The 25512-nt window shown below is 45.9% G+C and overlaps 1 protein-coding gene across 1 annotated transcript in view; it reads left to right on the top strand.

Moving 5' to 3' along the window:
- The first annotated feature begins 867 nt into the window (after positions 1-867).
- LOC146182478 (vitellogenin-6-like) overlaps positions 868-25512 on the top strand; it is a 40388-nt gene continuing 15743 nt past the window's right edge. Inside the window, exons 1-11 of the mRNA XM_084577610.1 lie at positions 868-1003; positions 8822-8964; positions 11781-11915; positions 13123-13260; positions 14678-14845; positions 15751-15890; positions 16005-16191; positions 17388-17584; positions 18651-18819; positions 19770-19934; positions 22999-23199. Coding sequence (XP_084433736.1) covers positions 961-1003; positions 8822-8964; positions 11781-11915; positions 13123-13260; positions 14678-14845; positions 15751-15890; positions 16005-16191; positions 17388-17584; positions 18651-18819; positions 19770-19934; positions 22999-23199 — 1686 coding nt within the window. The 5' untranslated portion in view covers positions 868-960. The remainder of the gene's footprint in view (positions 1004-8821; positions 8965-11780; positions 11916-13122; positions 13261-14677; positions 14846-15750; positions 15891-16004; positions 16192-17387; positions 17585-18650; positions 18820-19769; positions 19935-22998; positions 23200-25512) is intronic.

Here is a 25512-nt window from a genome sequence, read left to right as displayed (position 1 = left end):
GTATGATAATGTCAGCCGTAACTATTTATTTAATTCTCTTTACCCCCTTTCTTTACTGCGAGAGCATTACTTCGCTATGTTCACAGATTTCTGTCCGCAGACCGCGTCCGCAAAATCGTGTCCACTGCAGTCGTGAGTAATTGAGAAGTGGTAGAGGTTAATGAGCGGTATCAATAGATAGAGGATGAGTTGATATTAATGCCGAAAAACTAATTAGACCAAAAAGGTAATTAGGTAATTAATTACAGGCAAAAAATGTAAAAGTTGTCTGCAGCAGTTATAATTAAGAAGTGGTAGACTTTAATGAGCGGTGTCAATCGATAGAGGGTGACCTAATGTGTCCGAAAAAATAATTAGGCCAATAAGTTAATTAGGTAATTAATATTTAGAGGAGACCTCCAGCTACGTCCACGTTGCGTCCAGAACAAACGATATTCTATTTGTGAGCCGCTATCACTGCACAAGCCAAAACGGATAGTGCTGACAGCGAGGTCAGCAACTTGAACCGACAGTTGCCGTCACCCAGGCTTCAAGGGCGGCCCTTCCTAGTCGGTTTCACCGCTCATATCGGAGTGCTCATCTACGCTAGAAGGCCTGAGGCGGTGACGGAAGGCGACTTCGTAATCGTGAAACCGGAACCACAGCACCCTGTCCCGGCGGAAAGCAGTGCTTGAAAATGTGCTCTGGCGCCGCCATATACGCCTCTTTCTGGGAATCTAACTCCAAACGAACACCCTCCTCCTCGTTTCCTTCGTGTCAAGTGGCCAGTATGGGGCCCTGTATCGTCTGTACTGCAGTGAGACGCAATGCTTCTTCAACCATCAAAAACCTTCGCCCTCTCCCCCTGCACCGCAGCGCCGCTGTACAGCAGGATGGTCCAGGGTACTTAAGGGCCTCCAGAGGCGCCTCCAAGTCAGAGCTTCGCTTGGAATGGAAGCGAGTTCTTGAAGGACTGCCATCATGAGGGTTCTATGGCTAACGCTACTCGTCGCGACCGCCTCTGGTAAGTTGATCTTTCCCATGTGCTCTTTCAAGTATCTCTCCAGAAAGCTAGTTTTGTGCCGCTCCCATTTAGGCCTTGTTTAAGTTCCAAATGTGTCAAATAATTTCGGTTAGGCGTCAGTTGCACACTTGTCGTTTACCTATGCTGAGTTGACGGCAAGCGCTAGCGGAAATCCATAAACAGAATAAACGTAGGATCAGGATTTCACAAAATACAGGCCTTATGTCCTCGCAGCATTCTTATTGGTAGATTGTCCGGTTGAGTTTGTGCTACAGATTGCTTTTTAAATTCCGGCAAAAGCGATTAAACCACAACTTCTGTCCAAAAAAGAAGCCTTTAATAAACCAAAGAAGAGGAGCAAACTGCGCATTTGCACATGGTCTTTCAATTAGTAGTTGAAGAAAAAGAGACGCATTACAAAATAAGAAGCCTGTTCGAAATCCTTACTCATAGTGCACGTGTATTGCGCTCGAAACCAATGGATCGCGAGCCTCAAAGCTGATCTTGCCAGCTAAGTATCCTCCTTTTCTCTGAAATGCCAAAACTGTAAGGCAGCCAGGTGCAAGTAGTAGTAGTCTTACTAAAGCTTCCGCACGGTCGGCTCAGTATTGCACGCAGACATATTTCAGAAGCGCAGGCACACATTTTGCAAACGAATAGGATAAGTGGCCTCATGTCTAGTAAAGACGACCGGCATGAGAAAATAGGTGAGAGGCCGCTAGCAAGATCTTCACCACACCGATGCGGAGCTGAACTATAGGAATATCACTGACATCAAATATGGCTGTGCGGTTACATGGCACAGCCTTCCTTAGTCATTCTTTTCAAAGGATGTATATATAGACCAATGCATCCCGAAGAACATGTCTGATTAAGCGTCTCTTCTATTTCAATGCGTTCACTAAACGCTGCGATGTTGCACGGGTTAACCGCTACGCGGCGCTAAAAGATGACCCTCGGTTTCGGTTCTAATTCAAGGAAGACAATCATGCGTGGCGGTGAATACTGCCGTTTTATCTTTTTTTTATTGCGAAAGCAATATCTACTCCCATTTCCAGCCCATCGCGTAGCCCCGGTCGGTAGACACATTTGACCTTTAATGACCCCACATGGCTGTGAAGTCGCACTAGCTGTGAGAGATAGGCTACCAAGTCGAGTCATCGAGTGGCGGCGGTCGGTAGGCAGGGCGCGCCACGGATGAGATGATGACGTCACTGTGACGCCATACCAGCTGCGAGAGATAGGCTACCAAGTCGAGTTATCGGGTGGCGGCGGTCGGTAGGCACGGCGCGCTGCAGCTGGAGCCGCACTGATACCGAGTGGAGGCGCTGCTGTCATCTCTTTTCACGCGGTTGAGAGAAGGAGAAGGAAAAGGTCTTGCTCAGCTGAGGCACTCGCTATGCATCCTGATAAACAGAAAGAAAAGTCACGCCGTCTCGATGAAGCCAGGAAACGACAGCGGGCTACTGAGACAGATGATAAAACTAAGCCCCAGCTAATCTTTTTTAGAATTTTGAGGCGCAAATTTTGGGTTGTTCATGACGGAAAACGTGTTTTAAATGTATCAGTGCGTAGAAGGTGCTTTCACATTGTGCTGAAAAAATGGCCACCAGTTTCTGTTTCGGAACGGAAAAGCGTGTAATGCGCGTATTTGACTGGTTTGACCATGTCACTGGCACCATGTCTGCGGCCTGAACAGAATCGTTTGGGCAGTTTACGAAGGGAACACGTTGGAAATGTCTTGTATTGCAAGAAGTACTTTAAATGGCTAGAAATTTCTGAGAGTCGATATCTACACTCTATGCATGGTGCATGAACGTGTTGTAATTTTTCCAGTTGCTAGGAATCAGTTACTCGGGAGAGGAATTAAAGAACGAAAATAATCCATGACATATATTATAAAACCTGGTAAAAAAACATGACATAATCCGGAATTACCTGAGCTCTTAAATTCAGCTAAGTGACCTGTGACTTGTGTTCAACCCCCGCCATTATGCAAGATGTAGAGGTAATCGGGAAAGTGCGATGCAGTGACCACAGGATGGTGAGGTCCCGAATTAGCCTAAATCTGAAGAAAGGACGCAACAGATTAGTAAGAAAGAAACCCGTCAACGAATTAGCGGTGAAGGGGAGGGCAGAAGAGTTCAGGATCTCGCTACAGAATAGGTTTTCAGCTCTAACTGAGGATGGCAACATTACCCTAGAGGCAAGGAACAATAATTTCAGAGATATCATTACTGAGTGCACGGTAGAAGTAGGCGGTAGGATAGTTAGAGAGGATACCGGTAAGCTGTCTAAGGAGATGGAAGATTTGATTAAGAAACGCGAGAGTATGAAAGCTTTCAATCCAACAGACCAGATCGAATTGGCCGAGATATCAAAGCTAATCAATAAGCGCAAGGTGGCCGATATAAGGAAGCATAACATGGAGAAAATTGAGAATGTTGTAAAGAACGGGGGAAGCCTTAAAGCGGTAAAGAAGAAATTGGGCATAGGCAAAAGCCAGATGTATGCGACAAGGGACAAGGCGGGCAACGTGATCACTAATATGGAAAAGATAGTCAAAGTAGCCGAGGAGTTCTATACACACCTCTACAGTAACCAAAGTAGTCAGGACCGTAATGAGACTGGCGGTAGGGAAAAACAGTCAGACGTTCTACCAGTGACGAAGAACGAGGTCAAGAAAGCACTAGAAACTATGAAAAGGGGGAAATCAGCTGGAGAGGATCAGATAACTACAGATTTGCTGAAGGACGGGGGGGATATCGTGTTAGAAAAGCTGGCCACCCTGTATACGCAGTGCCTGTTGTCATCGACGAAACCGGTACCATGGAAGAATGCAAACATTATCCACATCATAGGAAAGGGGACTCTAAGGACCTTAACAATTACAGACCAATCAGCTTACTATCTGTTACGTACAAGGTATTTACTAAGGTAATCGCTAATAAAATCAGGACAACCTTAGACTGCAATCAAGCAAAAGATCAAGCAGGGTTTCGGAAACGGTACTCTACTATCGATCATATCCATACCATCAATCAGGTGGTAGAAAAATGCTCGGAATATAACCAGCCCTTATACATAGCATTCATTGATTACGAAAAAGCATTTGACTCATTTGAAACCTCGGCGGTGATGCAGGCATTGCGAAATCAGGGGGTAGACGAGCCGTACGTGAAAGTGCTGGAAGATATATATATAGTGGCTGCACAGCAACCATAGTTCTGCATAAAAAAAGTAACAAAATTCCCATAAAGAAAGATGTTAGGCAAGGAGACACAATCTCTCCAGTACTATTCACAGCTTGTTTAGAAGAAATATTCAGCGACTTGGAATGGGAGCAGTTAGGGATAAGGGTAGATGGAGAATACCTCAGTAATCTGCGATTTGCTGATGACATTGCCTTGCTAAGCAACTCGGGGGATGAACTGCAAATAATGATGACCTAGACAGGAAAAGTAGAAAGGTAGGCTTGAAAATCAATATGCAGAAGACTAAGGTAATGTTCAACAGCCTCGGGAAGGAACAGCAGTTTACATTAGGTAGCGAAATACTGGAAGTAGTAGGCGAATATGTCTACTTAGGACAGGTAGTAACCGCAGATCCGGACCACGAAAAGGAAATAACAAGAAGAATACGATTGGGATGGAGCGCATTTGACAAGCACTCGCAGATTATGCCTAGCAGCTTACCGGTATCGCTCAAGAAGAAAGTATACAACAGTTGCATCTTGCCTGTACTCACCTATGGGGCTAAAACGTGGAGGCTAACCAAAAATGGTAGGGGTAACATTAAGAGATAGAATGCGTGCAGAGTGGGTCAGAGAAATAACTCAAGTTACCGACATTCTAGTAGAAATTAAGAAGAAGAAATGGACATGGACAGGACATGTAGTGCGAAGAGAGGGTAACCGATGGTCGCTGAGGGTAACAAACTGGATTCCAAGGGAAGGAAAGCGTAGCAGGGGGCGGCAGAAAGTTAGGTGGGCGGATGAGATTAAGAAGTTCGCAGGGGTCAAGTGGATGCAGCTAGCACAGAACCGGGTTAAGTGGAGAAATATGGGAGAGGCCTTCGTCCTGCAGTGGGTATAATCAAGCTGATGATGATGATGATGAAGTGACCTGTTGAAAAGAAGGGCTGCATGGCACGAAATCGGCGGTAACCGGAGACGTCGCGGTCGGTGAGCTCACTACATTGAGAGTGCACGGCCGGGCCCGCAAGGGACACATCATGTTCTTAAAATTCCGTGAAGTTGGTGTACGTGCATTACAAACCTCGCGGTGGAGTGTTGTGAGAGGTGTTTCTATCGGGGAAGCGGAATAGGAGAGCAGCTGTGCCGTGCGTTTCGGGTGGTTTTACATATATAAAATAAAGTCATTTGCGTGCTCTCTACTATTTTCGAGATAAACACAGCTCACGAGGTTCCTGCGAGACACACACTCGCACAGAGATGTTAGGACTGAGAAGCCTGCAACCAAGCACGCGCTATTATCATTGACAAAAAACAGCGAGCGGCTTGTGAAGATGTTCCTGAGCTAATTGTGCTCGCAGTGTATACCACAATTTGAGGCGTACGTTCCAGCTCTCTCTCTCTCTTTCGTTTTTGTAACGTAGGTGCACTTCAACCTTAATTTATATTCGTGAATTTGAAACGCATAATTCATCGTCATACCACATTTTTGGTCAAGGAAACCTTGTGATGATTTCAATTTATCTGCCACACGAGAGGAAAACAGTCGTGGTTTGATGGACGGGAAGAGGATTTACATGGTCGGCTGCCTCATGTATACTTTATGCAAGCCACCAGCGCAATTTCTATAATGCCTCTCGCTCGCGCCTGATGGCCCAGGTTGAGGAATATATAGACGGTGCCCATAGGTGTATCATCTTCACGTTTCCTCTTCATTATGGTGCAGTCGTAAAGAAATTTTGGTGGTGCCGACCGTAGGTAGACGGGCACTGATTAAAAATGATTTACATGAGACCCTTGGCATCAACCTTTACGAAAACGACTTCACAAGAAATGTAAGCTGCAAACTACAGAATAACATGCTTTAGTGTTTGACTTCCAGTTTCTTCTTCGGATTATCTACAGCCGTCTTTTCCGGAAGTCTAAGCCGGCCACGGGCTTGTTTTGCTCACTGGACGTTCAAAACAGAACGCACATCCACGCCTTTAATTCGCTCGCTCTTCTCTACAACAAGTGCATGCAGTCATTGACACGCCAGTGGTTCAGTGCTTACGCTAAACAGTCCACGCAAACAATATCAAAAACAGCGCACAACAAGGCTTAATTTCGCTGCAACGACAGTCGCGAGAGCATTCTGTGCCACCTGTGTGTGGTCTGCTAAAGAGTCATCTGAAAGGGCCGCCACACGGCGGACGGGCGCTCTATGGCGGACACAAGAAACCCTGACGTTGCAGGCTGCTGCAGAAATTTTCTTCAGGAGGAATTTTTTAGATCACTGCCATGTTTACAACCAAAGAGGGCGCTAGCGACGCCGCAGCAGATGGGGGGTATAAAGTAGGCTTAGCGCCTATAGAAATACATGGAACTGAATTTTTTTTAAACTGTTTTCTAATTTTAGGGGGCACAAATATATGATATTGGTTTCTGGCAGGGAGCTACCATATACATCCTAGAACAAATTATGGAAACATGAAATGTCATTTCAAAGGCGCAGTATATTTAAAACCCCGTGAAACGTGAGGGTGCGAGTTCGGGGGGCGCCCATAGAAATGCATGTTGTAATTTCGAAGAGCGCCATAAAAGGTGACCGGTCGTTAAACATTGGCGAGATGTTTGATGAAATTTGTGACAAAGTATACTATGTCATTCGGGAAGAATCCACTGCTAAAAATATGTATTGTGATGCTGTACATACTGCTGATAGTCTCGTCATTCACTGGGTGTCTTCCGAATCCCGCGAGCTTCTCTTGTAGCCTGATATGATGACATATATCCGCTGAATTTACTTACTAATAACCGTCGTTCTAGCTGTACATCATGGGGAAACTATATTCAAAAACCACTTCTCAAGTGTCATGAGAAAGAGCGAAAGGGAACGACCCAATGTAACAGACTGCGGTGGAGATGACCCTCTATTCGAGCGCGGACAATGTCGGCATCCGCGAGCAAGCAGACGAAGCATTCTGGTCGTCTATCGTGGTTTGTGAGTGCCCTGGGCTCAAAAGCTTGTATCATTTCAGTATTAAAGAGGGAATGTAGCCTGCGCGGCCGCATGTCGGCAGACACGAGAAGCTGTCGCGACTGCGAGAAGAACACAGCGGATAGATACTTTTCAGGGGTACGTCGGTCTTTACACTGAACATTTATCGAGGCACTTTAAAAATTGATAGGCTTCAAAATAACGTTGCATACGTTGTCAGACGTTTTCTTTGAAACATTCGCTTAATTTAATCGACTGCCGTGTTTTAGAGCGCAGCTCTCTGGCGCCCGTTCCTGGGTTTCGCGTCGTCGTCGGCGTCGGCCACGTCGACTTCTTAACCAGCTCCGCCCCCCTTTCATCCCCACAGTTCGAGCCGGCGCTTCGGCAACTGGAGCCTCTCAAGAAGAGGGGTTGGGGGGGGGGGGTACACTGAGCGGCGAATGATGGGGGCACGAGCGCGCGCAGCAACCGGAGAACACGAGGGAAAGGAAGGGGGGGGGGGAGAGAGAGTCGCCGGCGGCAGCACTAGCAGCGACTGACTCATGCCGCTGCCGCCGCTAGCGAGTCAAGACACCGTGACTGCGTAGAACACCATCACCGCCATGCAGAAAGAGGAGGAGGGGGTCCCCCCCTCTACCTCCGTGGTGGTGAGGGTGCTCTCCGGTTGCTGAAACGCCGGCTCGCTATCAGCGGATCACGGTGCGTGCATCCCGTTCTCACTCGCTTCACTCACTAGCGGCATCAGCGGCGTCAGTCAGTCGCTGCTATCTGTTCGTCGCGCAACGTTCCTATGAGCCCACGCGCTGCTTCCTGCAACCTCCCGATAACTCAATTACTCTCTTCATTTCTCCGACCACAAAGCTTCTTTCATGACAGCCAAGAACTGTTAGTGGAGTGTTTCTTGAAGGAATACGTGGGAAAATCTTAAGAACGTTGTCTGTAATTGTACATACGTGTCCTGCTCGAAATCTTTGCCTCAATCTATCGAAAAGGTGAAACAGGTGATGCGCTGCGCTCAAATTTCGCATTAGGAAGTAACGTAATAGTAGGTAACTTTTTTTTTTTTTGGTGGTCTCCAAAACCGGACAGTTATTTTGGCAAATTTTTCTTCCACGTGTTTCTATGATCTGTGCTACTGATTTTTATCCCCATACGAATCATGGTGTTTTAAAAAATATTCCGACTCTGTAATGATGTTTCAAATTTTTACACTGTGTTCGATGCTGTCCGCATTTACTTTGCACCGAATGACATCCCGGGAGCACTGTAAAGTCATAAAACTGCTATTAAATATCTTCCTTCCATGTGTTTCTACGGGAACTAAGCCTTCCTTACAACCCAGTCCACCCTGCCCCTGGCAAAAGCAGCATCACCGCATCTTGCTCTTCGAAGGAGAAACTTGCAAGCCCTCAGAAACAGCATGGCGCTATTGTTTTGAAGGGACCTTTGTAGACAAAGAAAGATGATGAGCTCAAAATATGACTGTTTGGTACAGTCAAGTTTTTAAAGAAAAACATGGCTTCTGGATTTGCTCTCCAAAGAACATTTCACGAAAAAAAGCGAAACACAACACTGAGTTCGGGCAGCGTTACGTCAATCTGGCTAAGATGGAGCGGGGTGTGAAAGAAAGGCTTTCTTTTTTCAGCGTTCGAGGTCGGCAAGGAGTATGTATATAAGTACAAGGGAACACTGCACGTCGCCAACCCTGAGCAGCCTTTGCAATCTGCGGGCTTTGCCTATCGGAGCAATATCATCGTCCAGCCCAAGTCCGATGGCACCCACTTCAAGGTAACGTGTGCAAAGAAATTGAAGCATGGCAATACAGATCTGAAATCGCTGCCACTGCCGTGTTCACTTGACAAATCAGCGAATGCCAGCGAGAGAGGTGACTGACACAAAATTGCAATTTTCCGTATATTCTCCGACAGACCACTAAAGACATCACATAACCATGGCGAAGGGATCATGGGATTAAAGAGGGGGAAAAAAGAGGGATGTGGAGCACAGTCACAATTTGTCACTCAAGCCGGTGGCTGTCACCAGACGAAACAATGCTCTGTATCTTTTAAGGCAGTCGACTTTCGTGGCCACAAAGAATATCAAAATTGCTTCCAACGTTATTTTATCACACTATAATTACTCATATCCGCATGCATGTCGTGACCCTGAACCCCAATGACCCCCTGTAAACTACGATTTGAACTGACTTTGCGCACAAAAAAAAAAAAAAACTCATCGGTGCAGAATATTTCACTGAAACGTTGTCGAATCTAATGCAAATGAGATTTTACCTATCTGCTCTGTATGTCTTTTTTTTTCTTTCTTTCTTTCTTTTAATTGTACATATATAAATGTTTACTGAATGTATCATGAATCAAATGGGTGTTCTATTCGTCTTGCCCTTTCATTACTTACGGTTCCATAGAAATGCATAACGCTACCTTGCCTCTTTGCTTTTCATTTCACTGTATAATCCTATGACCATGTACTTAATTTACTTGTTTACCCCCCTCCCCCCCCTCGCCCTCTTTATGTAGTGCCCAACCCAGGGCCCTTAAGGGACAGTAAATGATGATGATGATGATCACATCTGTAGCACTTTTTTATTTCTAATCTATAATTCGTTCACACTAACAACAATCTTGACCCTAAAACTCGAGACGTGTAACACCAACACTGGTCAGGTCATATGAAGCCGCAGCTTTGTGCTTTGCCTTGCAGAAATGCGGGATAATTAACATTTCTGCGTAAGGTTTGGATTGGCTACATTGACGATTATGATCTGCAGTTAAGATACGGAATGTAGCTTGATAAGTAGCCAAATGTACTGGTAAATACGCTTCCTAATTGTTTACCGCAACTCCAGCAAAGGAAGTAATAATGCGCATGGATAAATGGAAATCATTTGCCTCACAAAAGGGATTTACCGTAGAAAAGATAGGTAAACGCATCTATCAATTTGTGTACTTTACGAGGTTGCACTACTAAATACCACATCCAAACAAACAATTGCGGCACTATATAGCAAAACCACTAAGATCGCAGCATATAAACAGAGTTTATAGTACCGTGAAATAACTGCCTTTACAAACCATTTGGGTGATTGATAGGTGCACTTGAGTTCATCACAATAGGCGATTGGATGCCCATTTTAACTAATGAAAATTTCATTCATTCCAACACCTCCCTGAAAACCCAAGTTTGTTCCAGTAGCATTCAGCTACAGTGCGCGAAAACAGTGAAGAAACTGCAAATTCAATCGGGGTAGCCAGAGCGATGGGGGATACAAAAATATTGACATAAGGTACTAAAGCTCAAAGCTGTTAATTGGACGCGGAAGGAGCAGAACCAGATTTAAATGACGCGCCTTTGCTTATTGCTGAAGCGAGGTGCTCCAAGAGCGCTAGTAATGCTGAAACGCGTACATCATCTCCGCGTGGCACATGCTGTGAGAAGGCCGCGGATTGAAGCAAATTAAATTGTATTCAATTTAATTCAATTATATTCAATTGAATCCAATTCAAAGCTGTTGCCCCTGGGAGGGAACACTCTTCTGGAGGCATCATTATGTCCATTGTATCGAAAGCTGTAGAAAGCTTTTGCATCGACACTCGAAAATCACGTGAAGTATACATAAGCTGCATATTGTATGAACGCAATCGAGTATAGTGACGTCACCTTCACGCATTGCCTCTTAGTTTCATGATGCGTTATTAAGGTGTTATGTTTACTTGACCTTCTAATGCATCCCAGCACCATCCCGAATAAATGACAAGAGCATGCTTCTGTGGCGAGCGGCGGGACAAGCGTAGCCGCCTCGTTCGCAGTCCGCATCCAAATTTTACGACATTGCTATAATAACATTGTAGAAGAGAATCAGTGCATGCAAATATTTCCGTAGGAACAATAGGAATACATATAGGGATCATGACTGAGAACGTCTCAGAACGAGCATGAAGTTCCGGATAGTGACTGCCACTTAATTCCGGCGCTTCTCATGGGCAACGCTGTTTATAGTGACAGCTGCTTAAGAAGATTCTCCTTCGCATAAAAGTAGCATCTACGGGCTTTCAGTTTTAAAGCATGACAAGCGACTACGGCTTCCCCATGCTAACGAAAACAAAAATACCGTTGACTGCTAAACTCTAAAAAACTAATTCTGTAAGAACTACTTGACTAGAATATCCCTCAATGAAGTACATCACGTCGCATACACCAAATACCGCTTTCACTGGCATATTTTTATAACCGGAAATTCTGAACTAGTGTACTGTCATGTTAAACCCAGGCATCAATTTGTGTCTTCCTTTTTAAACAGCCGCTAAAAGATGAACTTGAAATGTAAAATGATGCCGGGAATTTACAATCTCTATAAATGCCAATGAATGTGCAACGTAACCTGCAGCAACGTAGCGTAAGAACCTGCTCACGTGACGCTCTGTTTTACGCAATATTCGATTTCCCGCTGATGATTACCTCCGAGAACATAGTTCACTGCCTTTGCTATCGGGTTAATGCCTTCCAAATGCATGTACTTTGGTATTTGCTTCACCGGAAATAAGGTGCTAACCATGTTTTCTCTTATTCGTACATTTCTTTTCCAGGTTGTGAACTTCGAAGCGGATCAGTTCAATTCTGATCACATTGACGTCGGTCACCATGAGTTCAACTACGCGTCGAACGAGCACCTGGTGGGCGATCTCGAGCATCCTTTCGCAGGGGTGTTCGACGAGGGGAAGGTACGACCATGTTTATTCGAAGGAATTAGCTGAATACGAAAGCACCCAGTGTAATCAATTGACGCAGCCTATTTTTTGATATTCTGTTGAAGTTCGGAAACGTTCTGATAAAGCCCTGCCCTTAGGCCTGCAGTTATTACTGCAATAGCAACGACTATCCGTAATGACACATAATTTCGTGAGACTGAATTGAACACCTAGAAATTTCTGCAACGTCCTAGGTTTTGCCGATGAACAACTGGTTGTCACGGACAATAATTAGTTAAATTTTGCTTAGAATCCTGCCCTCTTCCCTTAGTAAGTACCAGTCTTTCCTGAGGTGCCTTGAGGAATTTTACTTTTCCGCGACGGCCCTGCAGCCCTCTTTGAAAAGCTCAGTAGTGGTGAAAGTAAGTGGCTGCAAGAATAAAGAGGCAAGCGCACTGGCTGTCGATTTACATTAACTTGCGTCAGAAGGTACAATTCGATAATTCCGTGCGCTAATATAGTGCAAGTAAGGAGTATGAAGGCTCTTGCGATAGCCTGTTTATTTTTACAATTGGCAGTCCAACTTTTCCGGTGTTCTGGTTCCTGTAATATTATTCAACCTTATTACTATCTCTTTTATTAGTCCAAAAAACAGCGCGAACAAACGGGCACGAAAGGAAGAAACCACAGGAACAGCGCTTGTTCCTGTGGTTTCTTCCTTTCGTCCTCGTTTGTTCGCGTTGTTTTTTGATGATGTGTCACCAACTCGCCCGCTTAACTATTCTTTTATTAGCAATGTCGACACAGAGTTCGCAGTTATATCGGGACATTGATGCTTGAAATCCTTTTTCATACTGGATTCATGCATAAAAACAGATTTAGAGCATCGGGCCCCATGATAACCGTGAGCTCTGCGACAACGCAGATCAAGGATTGCCGGGTGGTCCAACCTATTCTGCAGCCCTTCACTACGCGGTCCCTCTTTTTCGCTCAAATTTCACTCCCACCTTCCTCCATTTCCTTACGAAGTGGTTCAGGTGTCCACCAACAAGTGTATCAGATACTGCGCGTTTACTTTCCTATAACCAGTTAAACCAACAAATCAATGCAAGATGCAATGCGGGGCCCTGTAACGGTGCGTCTCTCGTCACCATGCCAGAGCTAACATTTAACAGTATAAACGTGGGAGCTAATTATTGGTTCACTGTTCCTGATGCAAGCCGTGTTGATTCAATCGCAGCTCACAGGGTTCGCTATTGGCCAGAACGAACCACTCTGGGTGAGGAATATGAAGAAGGGAATCCTGTCTCTCTTCCAACTGGACCTCGTCAAGGGACGTCATGAGCATCACGACGACAAGGAGTACCACGTGAAAGAGGTAAAGTGATAAAAAATAACTGTACAAAAAAGCGGAGCGTAATTACGAAGTTTGATATTCGGACACCGCAACAATTTTACTGCTAGTCGCAACACTTGACGGTGTCATGATCGTAGTCTCATAAAAGTTAGGGTATTATGCTTATTTTCATACACGACGCTGATGCGTCACTGTTTACGAGCTAACAATAAGGCGGTCGGAATACCGTGCACTTTATTTGAAAATGATTTTCTGATAACGATTAGCGTACCTAGTTTTGAGGAGCGATAGCACACCTCTAGCTTGGAGCTGGCATTGTGACTACCGAGCAGCCACATATGGTATTTCTTTTTGTTGAGCTACTCACAGGCACACTCTAAAGAGGAATAATTCCATAAGGGAGTAAAAAGAAGGTACTATGTCTTCTAGCGCACTTACTTGTAACGCCAAAGCATTCTCTCCGAGCTTTGGGGTAGATTTGAAATACTAGCATTACCGAATACCTATGTGAGGGAAGGTTATTCTGTATTTCTCCCTAACACACGTGAAGACCTAGTAAATATCAAGATTGCAGTCAATTTTTATGCATCCTAATTTCTAACCTGAAAACGCCTGGTACAGCATTAACGTATCCTACCATTACTAATCGCATGAAAGAAATACGACTTGAACAGGGCATATGGCTCTGTGGCCAATAGCATTGTTACGAGGCTCTCCCGGGCGGCAAGAGTCACACACCAAAGTCAGGAACACGAACGCAACACCTGTTCACTCCTCAAAACATCAGCACCAAGTCCAGCGTCGTCATCGTTCGACATAGCGCCCAAACATCTTTGTCATCTTGCGACATCTCAACTACGCACCGTAACAGTATATATTTCTGAGTATTTAGTGTGAAAAATCTACCCAAGGCTTTGGTGTGAATACCGCACCCTTTAAGGAACTGCGCTAAAGAATAAGCTACTGTTTTTTTTTTTTTTTACTGCCTTATACGGATATTTTCGTTTACAGTGCATAGAGCAGCTTCTTAGTGAACTGAGACAGCCACATTGAAGACACGGTAATAGGACAATCTTCGATAAGATAGATTACCACTAACTTGTTTTAGTGCTTGACGTCAACTGTGAGTGCGAGCAATCATTCCAGGTGTTCATACTGGGCAACTCCATCAGTGATGTAGTTAAGCAGAGCGACACGCTTACGCTTGTCGGAAAGCAGCTGGTGCAGAGCTGGTGGAACGACTTTCTCCAGCACCATACTTACTGGATCATGCGGCCTACACCGCAACACTTAGACTTGCAAGAAAATGGCGCGATATCGCCAACGTTTTTCCGTTAGCAAAAAACAAAAAAAAAAAAAAAAAAACATTATCTCGGTACTGTTTTCATCAAAACCTTGATCGACGATAACGACAAGCTCTTCCTGCTACTCTTTCTAGGACGGTCTGCACGGCCCCTGCGACACCCTGTACATCGTTCACGAGGAGGAGCACAACCATATCGAGGTGACCAAGGTGAAGAACCTCGAGAAGTGTGACCACGACCACTACGCCTTCTACGGCCGTCAGAAGGGCAAGGTCTGCGTCAAGTGCGAAGCCCAGGAAACGGTAAATCTCCCCACTTTACAAAAGAACGCAATGCGACAGAACGCAGCCTGCCGCAAATGGCTCTATTTGATCCCAGAGTAATTGTTAACGTCATTCACATCTATCAATGCATACAGCTACTGAAAATATTGCAGCACGACGCGAAAATCTTGCACATTTCTACGCTTGGGTTATTCGTGACTTTAGATCCCTACATTAGGGCTTAAACTGCCGGTAAAAAATGTGCACTCCTTTCGGTTATGCGCGACGAAGCCCTTTACACAAGAAGCAATGTTTGTAAAAGACATTGGTAGAAAAGCTTTCTGTTTTTCTACCGCAAGCCGCAAACCTTCTTACAACTTAAAATCGGGCTGCGTTAGCGCGCTGAACTGAAATTTCAGGCGGCGCCCCTGCATCTCGGCCTGGCAACAACGTCGATAATTGGTCGGGCGAAAGCATTAGTGCAATTGTTTGACGTGAAAGTTTTGCTACGCCATGTATCGGTCAAGGTGAACCTGGCAGGCCTCTTGACCTTCATCGAGCCGGAGGTCATTGTGCGGCTATATAGCTTAACCATGGTACCACCTATGCTGTAACGCAACTTGACATGTCCCCTTTGACGAATATACATCACACCTTTCCTCTTCTAGTTAACTGCGTAGTCTTGTAGTTGTAGTGAACTCCATACCTCGGAAATTTCATCACTGCAAAACCAACCATGTCTCCCGATGTCTAAACACAAGCCTAACCAAAGATAACCTATCGAAAACGACGCTTTTGCTCCGCGTAACTAGGTTTAGAGGGCTCACCTCTTGGCCGTTACTAAGGCCTCACAGATTAATAAGTGCAAGCAGGAAATACTTATTTGCTTTACGAATGCTTGATCTAGTCGATGACCAGCGACAGCACACCCCATTTTTTTCCAGCATCCCCACTCGGCCATGTCCGAAGTGTACTACGAGCTTAAGGGAACACCGCAGCACTACGTCATCGACCATGCTTGGGCAGAGTCATCGCAGCTCTACAAGGCTCACGGCGAGGGCAAGGAGGTCCACGTCATACTCAAGTAAGTACCACAAGGGGGCCTCAAATACAACGCAGAACTCGCATGGAGGGAAGCCGATTCTTTCGTACGCCTATAACGGCCTGCGAAAGTTAAGCCCATGTCGCATACACGTAGCCGCACCCTGGACCTGGAAGAGACACATGACGCCGCTTCCACTGATACCACCCTGCTGGATGGCGTCGAGACGGAGCATCACCTGGCACAGGAATTTCCGGTGACGGACGACCTGCAGAACGTCGAGGAGCTCAAACACGCCAACAGACTTGTCGAGAAGTTCGGCCTACATGGGAACAAGGAAAACGTACGTGCAGTGACGTCTTCTGGCAGGCATGGTTGATATGCTGACTCAAAAAAAAAAAATAGCAGAAGGCGCTTAAGACTGTTTAGGTACGCTAAGATCAGAGCCTTTTTAATTTTAATTTCATTTGCTTTCTTCATGTTTACTATTTTATTTATTTACGTTCCTTTAACGGTTATAGTTTTTTCTTTTATTTCATCTTTATATTTCTATGACATTTGTCTATTGATTACCATATGTTTAGATACTTTAGCTAATTCGGACAACGCTAGCTTTTTATGTGGCTACTGTTGGATTGGCTGTGGATCTCTCTCGTCTGGCACGTTCCTGCGGACGCCACTCATAAGCCTAGAAAGGCTTCCGCCTTAAAAAGCGAAAGCGGTGTCCTGTGAGAGCCCTTTCCTTTGCCATCAGGACAGCCGTTAGGAAATGCCGCATCCTAGGTAGGTAAACGTTTATTAAGGGTCTCGCGCCCTGCGCAGTGATCGGTCAACAATGATCCAGCTCACGTGATTCCTAGCCAATACCGAATCTGCTGCTGTTAACACGACTATGAAACCTGACATCCCCGAAGAGTTTCTGAAACCATGGTGCCTAAAGGCACCAATATTTTGCCTATCGCAATTTCACTTTAGAAGGTTTCAACGTTTGTTGACCCACAGTCACAGGTCAATTTGCAGCCCTTTAAGTGAATGCGCTCTTGCCGGTATCGCGATGGCGCCACAGGGAATAAGCACATCCTTCTTTGAGCCTATAACTACCCTGTCCTGGTTTTCGCGAGGCCCGAACACTGGCGCTGGCACGCAGGTACCAAAATTATTGGTTTGAATTCCACACTAGTGTAGCGTTGGTACAAATACTTTATGGTTAGCTAGCTTACGGGAAATCGGGCCCTTTTACCAATATTTTACTGCTCGAACTGCTGTGTTCCTTCACGAACACTCACCGTTTTATTGAAAATTTATCGAGATCCGTAATAGAAATTCTACAATCCTAAAATAGAGCTACAAACTTCGTACGGGAGCTGGTTGAGGTTACGACTGACAAGAGTGAACGACATGCTCCAGTTACATCTGAAGCTCAGAAATTGATTCATGAATAGTAAAGGTTTGAGTGACATATGCCCCTCCGGGGTGTCGATGACCGAATTAATTGGCGTTGGTCAAACGGCACGCTCATTCCCTTCGTTATCGGCACAGTTCGTCCAAGGACTGCACAGGCTTGCACGCCTCGAGTTCACTGACGAGGACATCAAGGAGGTTGGCGAGGAGGAGGGCGGAGGCCTCCTCTTCCTTGTCCTGTATAAAGCGTTGATGCCTTTTAGCTACGAGGAGATCAACGACATCTACCGCAACCACGTCCTCACCGCACCAGACGACATCAAGCAGAGCGTCCGGTGAGCTCTTTCTTCATCGTCAGCAGTAATTACCGAGTCCAGCCCACAAAAATTGCTGCGAATTTTATTCATCACTGATTCTAATTCTAGACATGTGGAGGCAACGCATTTCTTTACAAAGTATTTATTGTAGCGCTCTTACAAGAAAACTGTCTGTCAGTTCAATGCGTCACCTGGGCTTTTTTTACTACTGCATATTACTTTCACATTGAGGATACGGCTTGCGAAGATCGGTACGATCAAACCTGTAACCGCCTTGGCACCAAGCTACAGCCTAGCCTAGCAGATGCTAATGGCAGAGAAAAAAATGCACTGAAAACTAGCACTAAGAGTGAGGGACAGGGATATTACAGCGCATGCGTGACTTAAGGACTCTAACGCACGCGCAGACTTCTTTATTACGTCTCCGCGTTAAGAACGATTTACTTCTCGTTATTCATGTTTGAATGTATATATTTTACATTGCGCGAGTTCTCATGTACCAAGGCAACTACTGATTTTCTGAGACACGCCTTAGTGTTTGGCTCCGGATTAATTTAAACCTAATGAATAAACAGTTCATTATGTCACCAACTCGCCCAGATGTCTCTTCTATTACAGTAATTTAAACCACCCATTGTTCTTTAACGTACGCTAGCATTGCAACGGCATGCAATGTGCCTTGGTAGAAATGCGACCACCACGTTCAAGCTTCAATCTAGCCGCCCTTGTCTAACTGAGGTGGCCACCATAGTCACTAATTCTTCGCGGCGGTATTAATCAGAATCTTTCTACAAAGATGGTAGAAAGGAGAGAGTCCGATGCAACCACCTGCCCATCAACATTTCCAAATTGTATAACTGCTACATTTAATCAATAATATATTTTTGTGCGCACGTTGCAGGGTTTTTCGCATACTCATGCAATACCTCCAAATGGACGTATTTATGGTAATAAAGTGATTTGGTGTGGTATGATGGTTGTTATTGGACCTAAACAAAGAACCCTGCGGCCTGTTGCCGTATACCGTGCATGCTCATATCCTAACATGCACAAACTGTGCATTCCTCGTGTTTGCACATTGCAGCCACGTGTTCCTGGACCTTCTTGCAGCCGAAGGACTGAACCAGCACGTTTCATTCGGCATTCACCTCATCGAGAACAACGAACTTACGACGCAAGAAGCCGAGCGTTTCTACTCCAAGCTGCACTTGAACCTGAAGGAAGTCAGCCCCGCCATGGTCCGTCTTGTTGGCGTGAGTATCATTTTTGTTAAAGTCGAGAGATTCACTTAGGGCGTTGGAAGCTTCAATCCGTAGGCGAGAGTGCTGCGAATAAAAAGCAGTTTTTGGACAGATGTTGGCAGAGATAAATGCATTGAAGTTCGGGAAATTCGATTAGCGTTGAGTAAAACAAGAACAACTCTACAATGTATTGTTCCGGGAGATAATGTTCGAGATCTCCTCATCGTATACACTTTCTTTCCAATATGAAGGCATAAAGAGCCAATCGAATATCACTTCTTGTATGATAGAGTCATTATACGTTATGACTAAATATCAGAAAATCACTCTAACGAACCTCTAATTGGCGTCAAAAAGCTACAAAACGCAATGGCATGCGAAAAGGTTATATATATGAATCTAGTTCCTTGCGTCAAGGATAACAGTGAAAACTGAATGCATCTAAAGTCATCATTTCCACATAATATAACACTGTACCAGGAAAAGGCAAAATTGAATGCAGGACCGAATTATCGAACAAATTGAATTACTGAGCAGTTTCAATATTTGGTGACTAGGCACAAGGCATATTTGAGCACTGAAACTTCTTTCAAATGGATTACGTTCAGGATCGGGCCGCGACAACATATTATCAGTAAAGCAATACAGAGCGTGTTAAAAGAAGCAGAACGAAAACAGTTTCGTGGTGTGCAGCTAAAGGTGTGTCGATAATTGAGAGTTTTGAACCCGGTTGCATTCATTCGTTGCTGAGGAGAAAAGAGCAGGAAGGTGGGCCATACAGTACTGACTTCGGTGATGTATGAGGGTAGGCACAATATCAATCCTAGTTGTCGGGACAAGACAGCCAGACAGCGTTGATTGAGATTACTCCTCAGTGGCGCTCAGAACGGTTTCGGGGTGACTAAAGCACAACCTATTCGTGCGAGTAAAAAAGACGTCGCCCTTCTGATTCCTTCTTGCAGGACTCTTGCAGAACGGAGGCGGTCAAGGCCCACCGTGATGTCTGGACCACTTGCAAGCTGGCCGCCAGCGCCCTGGTCGGCAGCAAGTCATGCAATCACTCCCATGACGAACACCACGAGGACCACGGAACCTGCTCCCCGGATGTCGTCTCCCATGTCTTCAACGTGAGTGGCCTTCTGTATGTAGGAGTCTATTACTTGGGTGCAGCCTGGTCAGCTGGCGTGCCGCAATCCACGTGCCACATTCATCACGCCCCCATTTTTAAGGCGAAAGCCTTTAATGGCTCATCGTTGTCGTCAGCAAAAGTGTCGCGCTTTTGCGGTGGCTGTGATACTTAGAAAAAGTTACTGAAGCTTGTAACAACAGTGATTGACTCGACGCTACGCGAGATCACCAGCGCATCACTACAAGACTGTACGATAGTCGAGGCTGAGGAAGCGGCCGTTGCTCTAGCGGCAGCGGAGGGCTATCGATCTAAACGGTCTCTAACAATCCTTGCAGACTCACAAACAGCATGCCGCAACTATCTTCGCGGCAGAATCGGGCACAGAGCGCTCCGCATACTCCGCTCTGGGGGCCACATAACACAACGACAACCAAACGAAGAACCAATCAAGCATACGATAGTATGGACGCCGGCACACGCGGGAGTAACAGAGAATCAAGAGGCGGACAGGGTAGCTCGAGGGTACACTTATTACCGAGCATCCAACGTAGGCGACATCGAGGGGAACGAACCTGTACCCCAAGATTATTCGGCGATACTAAACCATTACAAGGGCTGCAGAAAGCGGTACCTACCACCACACAAGTCCCTTAGCAGAAGGGACTCAGTCGCGTGGAGGTAGCCACAAACGGGCTCGTACCCGAACCTACACGTACTCAACAAAATGTATCCCTCACAATACACTGACAAATGCCCTTGGTGCCAAGAACCACCCACGCTGTACCACATAACGTGAGCATGCCAGAGGATAAGCGTGGTACCCGTTATAACAAACCCGAGTGCGGAGCAATGGGAGGGAGTGCTCTCCAGCGATCGCCGAATCGACCAAGAAGGTCTGATCCGGCGAGCACAACTGGCAGCAGCATCCAGTGGAGCCCTGAACTAAGGGCAACCGACCTTTGTCTTAGAAGATGGACGAAGCCATCTGAAAACCGCAGAAGGCAAGCCAGTCTAGAGCCTAATAAAGTTTTTCACTCACTCACTCACTCACTCTCTCACTCACTCACTCACTCACTCACTCACTCACTCACTCACTCACTCACTCACTCACTCACTCACTCACTCACTCACTCACTCACTCACTCACTCACTCACTCACTCACTCACTCACTCACTCACTAAAGCTTGTCTTTAGGAAGTGAACCTCCATTCCTTAGATCCCCAGCCCAGCGCTCTACAGTGAAAATGATAGCGAGATTCCGCGTGACAGATACTGCACCTTTCCTTTTCTGTAGACGAATTATAGAATGCCAGTGAACTTTAATGCGTTCAGTGAAAGGCTGGGTGTGTTCGACAAGGGGCGCGCGATGTACTGTCACGACAGGTCATGATGTCACAAAGCGATTAAACGAAGCTGACCCCACCAGGCGTCCGATCCAGGCGTCGTGCCCCCTTTCATTTGCCGCTTCCTCGAACGCCGGACCACACAGCAAACAAAGGTAAACTCAGATGTCTATGACGCATTAGTACAGGTATCAGCGGCGTTTGAAATTGATTTACAGGATAGGAAAGGTGCAGTATCTGCCACGATTCGCGCACAAATATGTACCATGCCATAAAGGAAGGGAGGCATCAAGCATCATTCACCGCCACATTCGCAACAAATGCGTAGCAGAACGCGGCACTTAGGCTTTCGCCTCTCACCACTAGTTGCCAAAGTGTCTCGTAATTTTTATTGCGGTCGAAAACGGCTGGTGATGTGATACTTAAAATTCTGGCAACCTTAGCTGCAGTTCTACTGAGATGGTGCATCGCACTCATCCGTTATACGTGCGTTCCGGTCTAACCGATGACTCTCGGCGAGCGGTACCAGACGTAGCACAGAAACGAGAGAGCAATTCCTCATTAACATAATCCTGAACGCAGCCATACAGCTTCCAAGCTAAGATATGCAGTTTCAACAAAAACTCTTGTTGAGGAAAAATTCATCCTGGACAGGGAATTCAACCTGGGACCGCCACAAGCAGCCCAACACTAGATAATGGGGTGAAGGAGACTGGGAAAGGTGTTGGTTCAAAGTTTGTACGAGACCTTCTGGTCCTACATGCAATGGACCCGACGTACGGTTATTCCCGTCTTCACGACGCCGAAGACTGCCCATTCTGAATCGGTACAATGTAATATCAAGCAACGTCTCTCCTGCCTGCGAAAGCAACGTCCGCTAATCAAGGTATTCTCGTTTCGAGTTGTGGCCTTCATCTCTACTCTCGAAAGGTGTTGTGGGTTCTAAAGGTGTGATCATGCCCAATAGCGTTGTGACATTAGTCACAAGAAATGGGTCAGCTATGCTGCGACCTTTCGAATGGGACAGTTTCAAGATCGTGTTAAATGGCTGCTAAGCAGACATAACCAAATGATAAAGCTGCGAAAATTGTATCTGCAAAATACAGGAGGTAGAAGAATAAAAACGTCGAAGAGAAAAGAAATAATGTAAAGTTATCAATTTCCTCGGCTACTGACAGTTAATAAGAAGTGTAGCCTGCTGAGTAATCCTTCACAATTAGTCGATGCGAACCGCGCAAATTCGCTTACGTACGTTGCAATGCCACATACATGCAAGCTTGGCAACTCTTTTACAAACATTTTGGTGTGTCGCTTAAATCTTATTGATCTTAAATGGCACATTCGTGACTGCTATTCATCTAAAGCGACGGAGGAGTGCAAAAGTTGAGAGATTAAGGCTGCAAAAGTTGAGAGATAAAGGCTACCACATACGGGAACGCGTGCAAGCACGTGACTCCCAGCGATGCTGAGCGGGCTTGCAAACAGGTGACATCCACTGATATCACTCCATATGAAACAGATTTCGAAAAAAGTATCTTACAGTACTTGTAGTCAATATCACTGATAAACAAGGGCTTTTAGGGCGTTTTGGAGTACTTTGGACGATTTTAGACAGTTTTCGACGAATCTTGAGCGACTTGCAGCGTTGTCAAGCGCGTGAATATGACCACTCGAAGATATCATTAATAGCTTTCTTCCTTCGTTTGCCCTCTCCGCAGTACTCCGTGACGCCCCACGATGTTGAGCACGAGCCTGAGTACCAGACAGAAGTGTTCATCCGGGCTGCTGGCAACATCGGCACACAAAAGGCCATGCACTACCTGGAGCGCTTCATCTTGCCCAAGTGGCACGCCAATGAGCACGAGAGGATGGCCGCCCTGTGGGCCCTGAAGCAGGCCTCCAGGAATCACCCGGAACTGGTGAGTGGTGGTGGTGGTAGTGGTTTATTATTAAATAATCAAAAACGAGGAAAAGGAAAAGTGTGTTGCCGGCCGTGGCAACTGCTATCTAAAACGTTTGAAGCACTTGAGCGGCAGCCGGCGGGAAAGAAAAGGAGATAGGGAGAGGATAGCTAGGGGAAGTATAAAGGGGAGCGATAAAAAAAGGACAGAGGGAGCTTTGTACATTATTTACAAAATACAAATGGTCAACGAGTTCGCGTCGCCACTGTCCACAAATGCCTGCGCGCGAGCGGCCACTGCAATTGTTCACAATATATATATATATATATATATATATATATATATATATATATATATATATATATATATATATATATATATATATATATATATATATATATATATATATATATATATATATATCCAACGCTTTCTTTGGCCTCGCCGACTGTTGGCTTCTTTCCTTCATGTATTATAACGAGCACCCTCATTTCCCCTTAATTGATCTGCTTGTAGCTTACGAGGGTCTCCGTTCTGGCAGTCTTGAAGCCATAGGTAGCGTAAGAGGGTTCTAGCACAGCTTTCGCCCTCGCTCTTGATCACGTTCTACGTGACGCTGGCGGTAACAAAGGACGTTCCACGTCCGCCGCTTTGGCTGAGGGTGGCGCTGGTGAACACTCTCAAGGTTCGTATGCAGACAACATAAATACCCAAGCAAGTAGCAGGGGGGACAGCGGCCGATGTAGCTCAGTTGGTAGAGCACCGGACGCGATATTCGGAGGTCGTGGGTTCGGCTCCCACCATCGGCACGTTGTTTTTTCTTCTACTTTGTGTTTAATTATCTTTCCCTAAACACATTACACTACTAATTTCTGTGATTATCCAAGTAAACATTAAAAAAAAAGACATAAAGTACCATCCCCAACGCTTTCTTTGGCCTCGCCGACTGTTGGCTTCTTTCCTTCATGTATTATAACGAGCACCCTCATTTCCCCTTAATTGATCTGCTTGTAGCTTACGAGGGTCTCGGTTCTGGCAGTCTTGAAGCCATAGGTAGCGTAAGAGGGTTCTAGCACAGCTTTCGCCCTCGCTCTTGATCACGTTCTACGTGACGCTGGCGGTAACAAAGGACGTTCCACGTCCGCCGCTTTGGCTGAGGGTGGCGCTGGTGAACACTCTCAAGGTTCGTATGCAGACAACATAAATACCCAAGCAAGTAGCAGGGGGGACAGCGGCCGATGTAGCTCAGTTGGTAGAGCACCGGACGCGATATTCGGAGGTCGTGGGTTCGGCTCCCACCATCGGCACGTTGTTTTTTCTTCTACTTTGTGTTTAATTATCTTTCCCTAAACACATTACACTACTAATTTCTGTGATTATCCAAGTAAACATTAAAAAAAAAGACATAAAGTACCATCCCCAACGCTTTCTTTGGCCTCGCCGACTGTTGGCTTCTTTCCTTCATGTATTATAACGAGCACCCTCATTTCCCCTTAATTGATCTGCTTGTAGCTTACGAGGGTCTCGGTTCTGGCAGTCTTGAAGCCATAGGTAGCGTAAGAGGGTTCTAGCACAGCTTTCGCCCTCGCTCTTGATCACGTTCTACGTGACGCTGGCGGTAACAAAGGACGTTCCACGTCCGCCGCTTTGGCTGAGGGTGGCGCTGGTGAACACTCTCAAGGTTCGTATGCAGACAACATAAATACCCAAGCAAGTAGCAGGGGGGACAGCGGCCGATGTAGCTCAGTTGGTAGAGCACCGGACGCGATATTCGGAGGTCGTGGGTTCGGCTCCCACCATCGGCACGTTGTTTTTTCTTCTACTTTGTGTTTAATTATCTTTCCCTAAACACATTACACTACTAATTTCTGTGATTATCCAAGTAAACATTAAAAAAAAGACATAAAGTACCATCCCCAACGCTTTCTTTGGCCTCGCCGACTGTTGGCTTCTTTCCTTCATGTATTATAACGAGCACCCTAATTTCCCCTTAATTGATCTGCTTGTAGCTTACGAGGGTCTCGGTTCTGGCAGTCTTGAAGCCATAGGTAGCGTAGGAGGGTTCTAGCACAGCTTTCGCCCTCGCTCTTCCGAGCGCCCTATAAGCCGCCAGCATCTCGCGACGTGGCTCTGCAGATGCGGTACAGCGGAACAGCATGAGCCCCAATGTCTCCACTGCACCGCAATCACCACACACGTCGCTCGACGAAAGTCCGTGGCGCACCCGTCTTACCCCGGGCCACTCGCAGCCGACGCGCACTCGGATGCTGCCGTTGCGTGATTCTGCATCGCATCAAAGGGGACTGAAACCTTATTCGCTGCTGTTTACGT

The sequence above is a fragment of the Amblyomma maculatum genome, chromosome 8 (genome assembly GCF_055883805.1).
Source record: "Amblyomma maculatum isolate TAMU_Amacu chromosome 8, ASM5588380v1, whole genome shotgun sequence".
Classification (NCBI taxonomy): Eukaryota; Metazoa; Arthropoda; class Arachnida; order Ixodida; family Ixodidae; genus Amblyomma; species Amblyomma maculatum.
This window is presented reverse-complemented; position numbering and strand designations above follow the sequence as displayed.